This window comes from Scatophagus argus, chromosome 23 (assembly GCF_020382885.2).
Source record: "Scatophagus argus isolate fScaArg1 chromosome 23, fScaArg1.pri, whole genome shotgun sequence".
Lineage (NCBI taxonomy): Eukaryota > Metazoa > Chordata > Actinopteri > Scatophagidae > Scatophagus > Scatophagus argus.
In genome coordinates, this window is record NC_058515.1 from 5,959,830 (window position 1) to 5,972,465 (window position 12,636).

Genomic DNA, 12,636 nt, shown 5'->3' on the forward strand with positions numbered 1-12,636 from the left:
ATTAATGTAAACTCAGATGCCTAACAGTCTCACAATGGTTGTATCACATCGTACTAATGTCTCCAGAGTAACATCTTCACAGGTGGAGTTAGGGACTAAGTTGGTTCCCTGTGTTGATGTTTAGTTTACATGGACCAAAACACAGCGCGTGAGAATCAAAGTGTCTTTAAGAAATTCAAAATTAAATTGATTCATAACTTATTTTGGTATGTTGACAAACTGATTGCAAACCATTATGCTGTATTATGATTGAAAAAAGGGATGTGCGCGGCATTTGTATAAGGCCCAACCTATTGGCTAATTCTGATGAGCTCCTGCAACAAACTGGATTGTGATTGGCCTAATAAACCCGTTTAAGTATTTTGATTGGACAAGCGACGATTGGGGAACGTCAATCCTGTTGGTTACTCCAACGGTAGGAGTCGACGCTGATTGGATGAACTTGCGGGTTGTAGAGTCCGGCAAAGTGTCGAACTGAAGATTGAAGAGAAGAGGAAGTACTTTTTAAAATGGAAATATAACAAATCATTTCTTACCTCTCTAGAGCCGAGCAGAGGGAGAAGGTGAGCAGGTTCTTTTAGCCACTGTCTTGTCCGGGGAATGGAATGTTATCTGTTTACAAACAGCATCGCTTGCGTGTATGAACGCGTAACGTTACTTGTTAATCCTTGTGCAGTTGGGAGACAGGGTCGGTATGAAACTGGTACACTGGCGATGCTTCAGCGTGCTTCGTGACATTTAAACGCTGTTCATATTTCTTGCAGTGAAACGCGAAATAAAGAAAGTGCCTGTCAGTAAACTAACTTGAACAGTCCGACAGTGTGACCAGCGGGCAGTCATTCCCTCGCAGTGTGTGGTTTCAATTGTTAGCTAGTGTTACACTTGACTTCACTGTGGCTTATTTGTCGCTAATTTGACCTGGAAATGCAAAAGTGAGGCTCGTATAATTTTTCGCCGACTTTAAATCAACACACTGACAGTATGACAGGCTCCAGTTTCGGTTTGAATCATTATTTTAGTCTATATAAATACCGCCATCGAGCACCATCTTACTGTATGACATCACGGAAGCTGCCAGTGGTCAAGCCTGGCGAATATGGGCGAATCAAAATAGGACGTCCGGTATGTAAACAAAATAAAAGCCCCGAAGGAACTACGTTATAATAGATTAGTAGTGCATTTAATTACGACATAAGCTTTTCATTTAGTTTTTCGTCCGTCACGTTTTGATTTTTTTTATCAAGCAAAATCGAGTAAGTTCCGGTCGTGTGCTGTGGGTATTTAGTTGGCTTGACAGAGACACAGAAGCCATACGGTAGCTCGATGTCCCGCGGGCTGCGCTGTGCTGTTCTGTTAGGCTTCCTTTCAGTCTGCAGCTCACAATAAGCCTCTGTTTGTACGTTTTATCACGTTATCCGCTTTCTGTGCGCTTCACTGTTATTACAGCCCAGCCGCATTGTTGTCATTCATCAACATCACCCACACTGAGTACAAGTGAGCACAAGTAAACCATGCATCAGTAATGGATACATGACATATTTTCACTCTGCCAAGTGGTATAATTGTGATTGAAATCGCAATATTCAGACGCATTTTTTCTTTTTCAAACCAGGGCATCAAAAAGAATTAAAAACGTTATTAAAAATGTGTTGTTTAGAAGTTCGGTTCAAGTCACTCGGGCTTCTTTTATTCTAAGAGTTTAGGAAATTTAGATGGTTGTGTGCAATAACTTTGCAGTTAAAGTTTGCATGGAACTATTTTTACTTAATGCTACAATAAAAAAATGGAGAAAACTATGCAAAGTGCTAAAGCAATCTCAGTTAAAAGGTGTAGATACATAGTGGTACTAAACACATCAACATAAAAAGAAGACCATTATCGAACAAATTAACCATAAGGTACAAAAAAACGAACGGACATCAGGAGTGACATTTAACGTCTATCCAGACGAAGTTGAAGTGTATTTTGTGTGTGTGTCTGCTTGTTTCTCAGCCAGCCATGCCCGCCCAGCCCTCCGTGAGGGAACCGGAGGAGGAGATGGAGGCAGAAGGAGAGTCACAACTCCCTGAGGCCAACGGAGAGGTGGGGCAACCGAGAGAGAGTGAGAGAGGGGGAGAGGAGACCATGGAGGAGAGCACGGAGGAGAGGGAGAGTGACTTGGACGAGAGTGAAGAGGAGGAGGAGGAGGAGGAGGAAGAGGAAGAGGAGAGTTCAGGTAAAATCCACATTCTCCGCTACATGCTTGCCTGATCTGTATTTGTCTGTGTGTCTCTCACTGCTTCTGTCCTCCATGAAGAGATGGATGATGAGGACTGTGAGCGGAGGAGAGGAGAATGCCTTGATGAGATGCTGGACCTGGAAAAACAATTTCAGGAGCTGAAAGAGAAGTAAGTTGAAAGTATAAACTTTACACTTTGCCCCCCCTGGTGGTATGCATGAAGGATGGAGGAAGAATTTCCACCGTGTGATCGCAGGTTGTTTCGGGAGCGACTGAACCAGGTGAAGGTGAAGCTGGACGAGGTGCTGACGGGGAAGGCTGGAGAATACAGAGAACCACTGGCTGCGCTACAGAACAGCATGCAGATACGGACACAAGTGGCTGGTAAGTAAAAGGAATATGATTAATATGAAGAGACGGAGAGAGCGGCATACCGGCCGCCAAACTGAAATAGCCGGGTCTCAAGACGTTCCTTTTGATTTAGGGGATAAAGACACAAGTCCTAAATGGTTAACTCTGTCCCCGCACCAGCAGGATCAGATAGACATGTGAAACAAAACTGATTCCAGAGATTTAAGTGGCTGGAAAATGTTGATTTCTGCTTTTCTTGCCGAGTATTTGGTTAAAAAAAAAAAAAATTGTATGTAAGACATGAAACCTGGCGCTTGACAGTTTCCCTGCCATGACTGAGGTGTCTCTCTTTGCCTTTAACATCTTCTCCGCGTCTCCTTCAGGAGTGTACCGAGAGCTGTGTCTACAGGTGATCAAACACAAGCACGAGTGTGAACTGCAAGGAGCAAGGCAGCACCTGGAGGTAACACACACATACAGTACATACAGAACAAGGACATTCATGCGTACTTCAGCCAGTGTTATTCGTGCAGCGTCTGTTTGCGTGTGACAGAGTGAGCGGACGTTGCTGTTCGACGCCATGAAGACAGAACTGCTGGAGAAGATAAGAAGACTGGAGGAGGACAGACAGAATATAGATCTCACCTCAGGTAGAGCTAAACATGTCCATCCAAAAGACATTAACAACTGCTGTTGTTAGTTAATCGTCCTCATGACCCACTGTAAGAACGATTAGATTCAAAGCTGAAGAGTGAGGCGAGTTATGTAATCCATGCTCTTATTCCAGAGTGGAGTGATGAGATGAGGAGCAAGAAGTGTAAGAGGAAGAACCTGCTTGGTCGCTCGGAGAGGAAAAAGAAAGTAGCTCTGGTTTCAGGTAAAACTTTTTATTAACCCGCCTACCTCATCATCCTTCTCTTACCCGCATTATATTTCCCTCAGTCTCACTGCTGTCACCCTCATGGCTACAAGCTGGCGATCCAACGCCTTTTTCCTTTCTGTGTCACAGGGCCTTTCATTGTCTACATGCTGAGGGAAATCGACATCCTTGAGGATTGGACGGCTATCAAGAAGGTAATAAAACATGAGAAGCTTTGTTTCCATTTTGGCTCAGTGTTGTACTGCTTACACTCCGACAAGTTTAACCTACCGTCTGCTTTTCAGGCTAAAGCAGCACTGTCGCCACTGAAGAAGAAAGCTGACAGTAAGATTGTTCATCTATCAACACCATACTGTTTTTGTTTTGTTTTTTTCTGTAAACCTTTCTTCATTTTGTCTTTCAGAGCGGTGATGACACGAGCGTCGTACCGAAGACCAGCGGCAAACAAACCAAACGATTCACACACATGCACATTCCCAGCTTCCTCTACTAACAGTTTTGTCTCCTGTGCTCTCAGTTACCAACCAACCGACTGCTTGTTCATCTGTTTCTATTTAAAATAACTTCTTGATATGTCAACCATGTATTTATAGAATGATTTTTAACGGTGATTTAAAATTATAATCTTTTGTGACACAAACTTTTGCATCTTCATTTGTGATCTGTGTGTGTGTGTGTGTGTGTGTGTGCGTGCATGTAAGGGTTTACAACTGCGGTTTTTCCAAAACGACAAATGCAGAACAAAAATACTTACATCCTTACTTGGACCACTGTAACAAAACAAAGCATTGAGATTTGAAGAGTAAAATAATAAAATGAAAGAAAAACAAACAGTGGCCCTAATACAACATCATATTATATATATTATATTATAACATCATATATTATAATGATAATATGATGTTATTACTGCAAAATAAAACATTTTTGCCTTTAGATAGAATATTGGTGAGAAAAGGCTGTGTCTTCATATAAATTAGAGCGACCACCAACAATATTGGGCATGTTTTTTTAAATTGCAAAAGTACAAAGACTTGGCTAAAATTTATATTTCTTGCTTTGGATACATGGATTTAATGTAACCCTGTGGTGGATAATAACTTAATTAGAGAGGGAATAAGAATTAGTTGAAAGCATAAAGAAGGCCAAACTGGCTGGCAAACCAACAGATTGAAGCCATGTTGTTAAGTACACAGCATTTTTAGTGTTTTGGTCTGGTTTCTCTTAGTGCACACCTGGTTTTTTTGTGCAAACCATCATCCCCACTGTTAATGAGTTGGTTGATGAGCTCAGAGGGTCCTTGTTTATTCCAAAAAGCTCATTTCCGTTTTGTTTGTTTGTTTTTTCTTTTTTGCAGCAATTGCTTAGTGAGGCGTTCAGACGGAATAAACGTGGGAAACAAAAACACCCAATGTCTCCCTTACCTGTTGAGATCTAATTCTGAAGCAGACAATGGTTGTTCTTTGACCCATTTAGCTCACCTGCACAATGATGTGTAGTAGATGGCGAGTGAAATCATGCTAAATGATGACATGAATATATGCTTGCGACTGAGAGACAAGGGTGTGTATGCACAGCGTTTATTTGCCATGTGTGATGGGAAAGAGGAGAGACATGATGTTTTTTGTGCTTATTTACATTTCTATCTGTTTAACACAACAGTCAAGCAAAGAGAAGTGAGAGAGAAATCAGTATAATGTAGTTTTGTTTTATCTCAGGCTTCAGGTTTATCTGATATCAAACTAAAATTGCTATCGTCGACAACATCCTGTCCTAAACTATACATCGTGTGATCTGTTGAGGTTGACATTGCATCTTGTTTCTGTGATCTTTTTCTCCTCCTCCACCTCTTCACCCTCACTTTCCACTTTTCTGCTTGGTGTCAGCCTGCATTATAGTTCATAACATCTCCGTCCCCACCTTTTCGTCATCTCTTCAGAGCTGCTTGCTGAGTTTACGCGCCTGCCTCTCCCTGGCTTCGAAGGCAGCTTTGGTATCCAGCAGCTCGTCCAGCTGCCGGCGGATCCGGGCCATGTCGAGCTGGGAGGCCTCGCACTGCTCCCTCAGGGCGGCCGACTCCACCCTCAGCTGCGTGGCGGCCATGGAGAGCTGCTCGCTGCGCTCGCGGCACTGCAACTGCATCCTCTTGGCATCGTTCAGGAGGGACTCCACACTCACTGCCACTGATTCCCACTGATTTTCAGACATGTTCTGGACGGAGACAGACGGATGAACGGAGGCCAGAGGTCAAAACAGTAGTTGGACGGTGCACAACGATTTGCTCAAGAACATTTAAGCAGTCAGGTGTTTGAAAACAGAGCAGCTGAAAGGCTTTCTATGACTGAATTTTGAGATTTGAGAATTGCACTTTTTACATTTTTGCTAACAGATCAGATAAGGTGAATCAATAGCTTGCAGTCTGACGTCCAGCACAGCTCAACAGGTTTAAAACAGAACATTTGATCTGCAGCATGAAGTAGCTTAAAGAGGCTTAACATGGCTTAGCTCACTCCACGGTGGCCACTGCTCCTACGTCTTTCTCTTTTATCCCTATCCCAGCCTCAGTCATTTTTTCACTCTACTCTCACTATTTCCTTTCATGCGTGTTCGTACCTTCTCGTAGCTTCTTTATCAGCCGCCATATGAACCAGACAAATAGCCACTGAAAATGTCTTACCATAGACTTCAGAGTCAAATCTATCACAAGCCTTGTGGTCTTCTTCTGACAGGTGAGTTGAAGACCGTCTTGGATGTTCTCCAGAGTGCTCTCTCTTCTTCCTTGTCCTTTACAGGCTTCCTGGTCATACATACGTAAGAAAAGCAGACAGTAACTACAGGTATGAATTGCACTTTAAGTGTTTAAGTGTAGAGGAAGTGGCTTTATGGAAATTGGCTTACAGAACCTGTGAAGATTTTCCCTCAAAGTGGCAGTGCGTCGTCCCAGAGTTCCTTTATTTCTCTCTGTTCTCCGTCCCCATCCGTCTGCCTCTTTCTTGTCCCGTCTCTTCTCTCTCTCTCTCTCTCTCTCTCTCTGCCTCAGGGTCGTCGCAGGGTCAGGTAATCCACAGAGATTAGACAGTTAACAGAAACTGACTCATGTTGTAACCAGACTCATTCAGTCTGTTTTAACCTGTCAGGATACTGCTGGTAATTTATTATAAGAAGGAACTCTTATGTCTGATGGCCAAATAATGATTGAATATGTTAGGTTATGGAGCTAGAGCATGTTTTCATTCACTAACAGTCCATGGATTGACTTAAAAATGTGTATTTATGTCATGTAATTACAAGATCTGTTGTGATGAAGCTGGTTGGGTGCTAATCAGTAGTAAAAAATCATCGTCAGGCAGCGGTCTGTCAGGTTTAGCTGAATGAATAAACTTTGCTCAACAAAGCAAAAACTACTACATATATTTTTAGGAAGTAAAGTGCTGTTTTGTTTTAAATAAGCGCTGTTTATTGCTCAGACGGGATGGCACTCAGTTTGTGAAGGAAGAGATGTAAAGATGGGAATAAACATATTCAAAAGACCACAGGTTCATTGCCACGCAGCAGTGTGGCAGAGGACCTGATTATCAAGAGATTAAGTTGAACAGCCACAGTAATACAATTATGATGCATCACACAACTTTTTCCAAATACTTATAAACATGTCACCTTTGTAATTTTTAAATGACAGAGAATTGACTCAACCAGCAGAGGGAGACATAGTTCAACATATCAGTTATATATGACATTATCTCTCCAGGTGTAATATACCAAACACAGGATCAGACTGAACTATTTGAATGAACCTAAACTGGACATTAGACATAAATGCTAAGCTGGGAGCACATATGGCATACCTAAAAATTAAAATCCATTTAAATTATTTGTAGCATAATTCAATCTAATGTTATTCCTGTTATTTCAAGCTGTAGCAGGTTGTTACGTTAGAGTGCTTCTGTTCACAGTTTGGCATGAGTGTTGAATGCAATAACTCATCATGAATAAAGAATGAAGACAACCCTCGAGAAATAAAACTAGTGGGCGCAGAGCAGAAGCTCACGCTACCAACTGTTCAAAGGGTTCGATAAAACAGCTTTTGAGGACGGTAGTTATTCATTTGTAAAATGAGTGAAAATGTGTTTTTACAAAGGAAATATCAAAAATTCAACATTTCAACACGCCGATTAAATAAAAAAATGAATGTCTGCAATAAACATTCTCCCATTTCTTGCTTGTAAACAAAAATCTAACAACACAAATTTGACGCACTTAACGCACTTAATGTATGAACAAATACACATTTCTGCATGATCCAGAGGTCATTTATAATGGCTTTGATATGTGAGTAAATGTGGGAAATGGATAAATGCATGCAAAGGCATGAACAATGCAATCTTTGGATTATGTGGTCAGCCTGCCTCAGATACGCCCTGACTAACGCTGCAGTTGATTATATTCACTGTCGATTAATCGATTAACCGTTTCATCTGTACAACTGAAGGCCAATGGACTCACCCTCGCAGCCCTGGCCCTGACAGACTCACGTTTTCCCTTATGTGACGAGGTGGCTGAGCAGTTAAGGTGACGGGCTGTCAATCCATTGTGCTCTGCGTGTGGGTTTGAACCTCATCCTCGTCAAGGAGCAATACTTTAACTGTATCTGTGGCTTATGACAATACGACAACAAATTACTGTTATCAGTTTTTCTCAATAAATATGTTAGTGTTCACTAGAATACCTGAAAGAGAGGGAAGTGTACACTAAATGTATTTACCCTTTTCCCACATCTACTCCCACATTATGTGTCGTGATGTGCTAAAGTATGTGTCTTCGTAAGGCATCTGTTGCACTCGTCCTCACTGCGGCCTCGCAGGACGGTTGAAAAACGGCTCCGTCTCTGCAGCCGTCACCCCAGGATCGCCGAAAAGCCCCCCGGCCGGTCCGCCGTAGCCTCCCACGATCGCCTTCGACCCCGAACTCTGACGCCTCTGAATGATGACCAGGACTCCGATGATGAGCCAGAAGAAGAAGTTGACCCACACTGAGGTCTGGAGAGACACAGAATGAAGCTCTTTCTGAATCTGAACACACTCTGGATCTCGACCGTGCTTTTCTCTCAACTAAATCATACTTGACAGCAGCTGCTATAAATAAAGAAACTCTTTCAGGCACTAATGGCAGCTATTTAAAGAATTAACAGTAACGCTGACGGAATCAGATGCTCTACGTAAGCACAAGCTCGGTCCTTTACTCCCAATGTGGGACTAAACATGCGAATTTTGCCCTGGTTTGTAATCAGTCGACTGATGTTGACTAGCGCACGAATTCGATCGGTCCTTTTGTCAGCATGATGCACAGAGTTACGAGAACTGGTTACCGTCGAGACCTGAAACCACACACTGAATGAATTCTGCTGACCTCAGCTTTGTACAGGCTGCTGTAGAACCGTCCTCCTTTAACTGGACTGACCCACTGTTTAGTCTGGGCGTCCTCGCATCTTGAGAGGCAGAGAGAGAGAGAGAGAGAGAGAGCATGTTAGAAAACCCCACAGCAGCAGATAATCGAGGTCCAACCCTGTCAAATAGGTGCCAAACATCTTTCAAAATATTAAACTTATCATAAACATAACATACAGTGCATAACCCACCGGTGAGGAATTTATCATAAAATTTAAAAGTGTTTCGTGTTTGCTGCATCTATGAACAAATCTGCAGCTGTGAGTCACACCAAGCCAGAGTTTAATATTTAACGGTAGTTAAGGAGAAATGGATATCTTAAAAGAAAGCCAGTCATGGGTGAATTGCAACACGATTACAGGCAAACAAACTATATGACACGTTTCTGCTTTCACACACCAGGAGAAATGTGAAGTGAAGCTTTCAGTGACAGAACAACCGAAAGGGTAAGTATTTTTATAAGTGATGAATGAGGCTGTGGAATAAAGATGAAGATGGAAAAAGATCAGAAAGAAACCAAACAGGATGTAAAAATGATGTGTTTTCAAATGTTGTTTTATGCTTCATTGATTGTTTCCGAAAGGTTTAGGTTTTGTGTGGATATGCCTGTACATGCCCGTGTCAATGTGTGTGTGTGTCTGTGTGTGTGTGTGTGCTCCACCTGGTAATGTTATGAACGTTGTTCAAGATCGAGTTGCAGAGCGAGTCACGTCCGATCTTCAGTATGCACCCCGTGATGAGCAGGAAGAACAGGAAGACGCCGCACATGGCCACGATCATGTTCAGCCATACGCGCCCCCTGTGAAGAAGAATAAACACGTGAACAAGATTACAGCTCTGCAGCAGATGTGGACGATGTACTGTCCAATAAAAGGTTTAACAAGCAATGTTACTGGAAGTGCAAGTTAAAGGAGATAAACCCAAAGACTCTTCATTTAACGTCATAAATCACAAAGAAAAGCAGCACCTCCTTAACATTTAACAAGCTGTAACTGATTAATCAAAGATCAAAATAGTTGGCAAATGACGTTCTTCACATGAGCTAATCAATAAATCGACCAATGGCGGCAGCTCTACGTAACAAGAATGACATGTTTTACAATCTCCATAGAGAGCTTCTGTGTGCACCCGCATGTTTTCTGTCTTCATGCATTTATAACAACATTTTTTCACACGTGCCAGAATGTGATGGCTGAAGTGTAAAGGAACTAACAAAAAAAATGTTTGACTTAACATGGCGGAGTGGTTTGGGAGGACACACGCGTCTGACGTTACCTTGAGATTTCACTATTAATGCAGAAAGCGTACAGCCAGTACAGAGACAGTGAGACACACACCACTGCTACCAGGACCGATATGGCCGACACAAAGTAACACAGGGACTGGGAGCTGGAGGACAGGACTCCGATGACGCTTGTTGTTGCACTGGAGTTAACCAGTCCATACAGCATGCACCGACCTCCAAAGTCACCCTGAGAGCAAAGACAGACGGAGAGATCTGGAACTTTAGTTTGTATTTTCAACTTTCACTCTCAACTGCAACGACAAACTTGAAGAAATAAAATACTGAGAAAACACACACACTCTTAGTAGCACGCATTAACTGAAGCATCTGACTTCTATATAGGAGCAGAGAGAACAACTGGGCACGAGGACCACCTGGTCACATGATGACTAAACACTATCTGGACACATGACTGTGTTATTACTCGCGCGCGCTCACAATCACGTTTACGCACGCGCGCATTTCCTGATCGGTTGAGAAGGGAAAGTTATGTTAACCGGGCTTGAAGCCTAAAACTAAGTTTTACTTTTCACGGTGTATTAACCTGTAAGTGTAAAATGGCTGAGCTAATTAAATTAAGAGGTAAGAAATGCGCACTTGGTGATGCTAAAAGCGGTCGTAATGCAATACATTGTGTTGTATTATAAGCTACTAATGACCCAGTAAACCCAGAGACCTGCGTCAGAGACGTGCAATAACACAGCCGGCAGGAAACCAAGTGAAAGCAAAAGTTTTCCTTTAAGCTGCTCGCATTCTTGTTTTTACTGTCTGTTTTAACGACGCATATAGAACATGTTTTGTAATACAGTCAGATATCCATCAACGAAAGCGTATAAAAACGTCAGAAAGAGTTTTGACTAAAAAAGTAACCTCTTATAAAACTAATTTTAAGAGGCTGAAGAATCGAACTTCTCTTTTCTACTGTCTCTCAGATGAACTTCAAACTTTAGACGCACGCACTGACAAAAAAAAGTGCGTCTACCCGGAAGAGGCTGGGGGGGGGATAAAAGAAACACAAACTGAGCTAGTTTATTAATATCTGAGCAAAGTCACCTGCACTATGGTGACGGCTGCAGCGGCGACAATCCCGCAGACGAAACAGCTGGCGTACAGAACCAACTCCAGCAGCAGCAGCAGCATCGTTACCTCCATCGTCCACTGGCCCAGCTCCTGTCTGGGAGGAGACCAGCGCAACGGGTAGCCACAATAAGAGACAAGGCTTCCGGTAAGGTGTTTCAAAATAAAATCCAGATGTGGAGCGCTGTCAATAAAATTGCTGTAAAATGAAATTAGCATTTACTGAGGAATGCGTTAGGGAAGCAGCGCACACCAGTAACAGTTACATATTTTAAATGATAATAAAAAAAACAGCGATTAAAATTTTAGCGTTAGAAGTGTTTACCACGGCTTAATTAAATATACTTATGGAGCTGGTGGAGAGGAAGGACACAAAAAAAAACAAAGAAAGAAAGATGTTATTTTAAGAAAAAAGAAAAAGCTTATTGAAGTTAAAATTATGTTTTAAATGACAGTGTCGTTTACAACATAATTTCATATTCTGTCAATAAGCGAGATGAAACCTTTATGACCTCATAACTCACCTGCCTCTTCTTTCTGTAAAAATAATAATAATAATAAAATAATAATAATAAAAAATGCCGCGTTTAAATTTTGAAGATTTAACCTTCTGATTTCCGGCGTAATTTAGGCTGATTTCGCTGGATCTGGCTCAGCTCTCACTCAAAAGTTCAGTTGCGACACTCTCCCTGCTGCTTTTTACTTTCGATAACCTACTGCCTCTCTTAAACTCCACCATATCCGCTTATAAATGCGTAAAAATCGTTTATTTGTCACACTGATGGCTTGATGAACTTCAACACTGGTTGGCATACAGACCGATTTTCTCCGGGTCAGAGGCTGGTTTACCCAGAAGGATAAACTGAAAGCTGTGGGAAGCAAAAGAGGAAGATGAATAGCTGAAGAATGAGTTTTTTTGTTTTTTTAGGTAAATGTAAAAAGCTTGTTGTTGTATGTTGATGCTGGTCAAACGGTACTGACTGATTACTGATAAAGTCTGACATGCTGAAGTCATATTCCTTAAACAGGACATCACATGTAGTTTGTGTGTTACCTAAACTTAGCCAAAGGTCGAGCTACTTAAGTATTTAAAGGCGTGTCATCCTGGTATTAATCCTGCCCAGTGTGTATGTGTGAGAGCTTAATCAAACCTTGTGACTTGTGTCATATGACCAGACTTTTGATATATATATAACACAATTTTCAAGTGTGTTAAAGTCACTAAACCACAGATCATAAGAATGAAGCAACAGTATAAGGTGTCCATGAGTTATCATCTGAGTTTCCCTTCAGAACTAATCACTGTTAACACACGAATGGGCCGTATAGAGTTTATAGTGAGGCCACTTTAGTGTTCTTTAGATGTTGTGTGCATTGCGAG

General features: G+C 41.9%; 2 protein-coding genes across 3 annotated transcripts; one reads left to right on the plus strand and one right to left on the minus strand.

Moving 5' to 3' along the window:
- The first annotated feature begins 417 nt into the window (after nt 1–417).
- brms1 (BRMS1 transcriptional repressor and anoikis regulator) lies at nt 418–4,089 on the plus strand. 2 transcript variants are annotated; one of them, XM_046381569.1, is made up of 10 exons: nt 418–563; nt 1,993–2,215; nt 2,297–2,387; nt 2,475–2,602; nt 2,953–3,032; nt 3,123–3,219; nt 3,357–3,446; nt 3,579–3,643; nt 3,734–3,773; nt 3,853–4,089. In XM_046381569.1, the coding sequence occupies exons 2-10, from the start codon at nt 1,999–2,001 to the stop codon at nt 3,858–3,860; spliced, it is 816 nt and encodes a 271-aa protein (XP_046237525.1). In that variant the 5' UTR covers nt 418–563; nt 1,993–1,998; the 3' UTR covers nt 3,861–4,089. The 2 variants fall into 2 exon arrangements, with proteins under 2 accessions (XP_046237525.1, XP_046237526.1); XM_046381570.1 differs by having other exon boundaries at nt 430–563; nt 1,997–2,215.
- Nucleotides 4,090–6,883: 2,794 nt separating this feature from the next.
- tmem179ba (transmembrane protein 179Ba) lies at nt 6,884–11,384 on the minus strand. The gene is made up of 5 exons (XM_046381222.1): nt 11,232–11,384; nt 10,169–10,365; nt 9,555–9,692; nt 8,856–8,934; nt 6,884–8,485 (listed from the first exon to the last, which is right to left on the minus strand). The coding sequence occupies exons 1-5, from the start codon at nt 11,328–11,330 to the stop codon at nt 8,294–8,296; spliced, it is 705 nt and encodes a 234-aa protein (XP_046237178.1). The 5' UTR covers nt 11,331–11,384; the 3' UTR covers nt 6,884–8,293.
- Nucleotides 11,385–12,636: the final 1,252 nt, after the last annotated feature.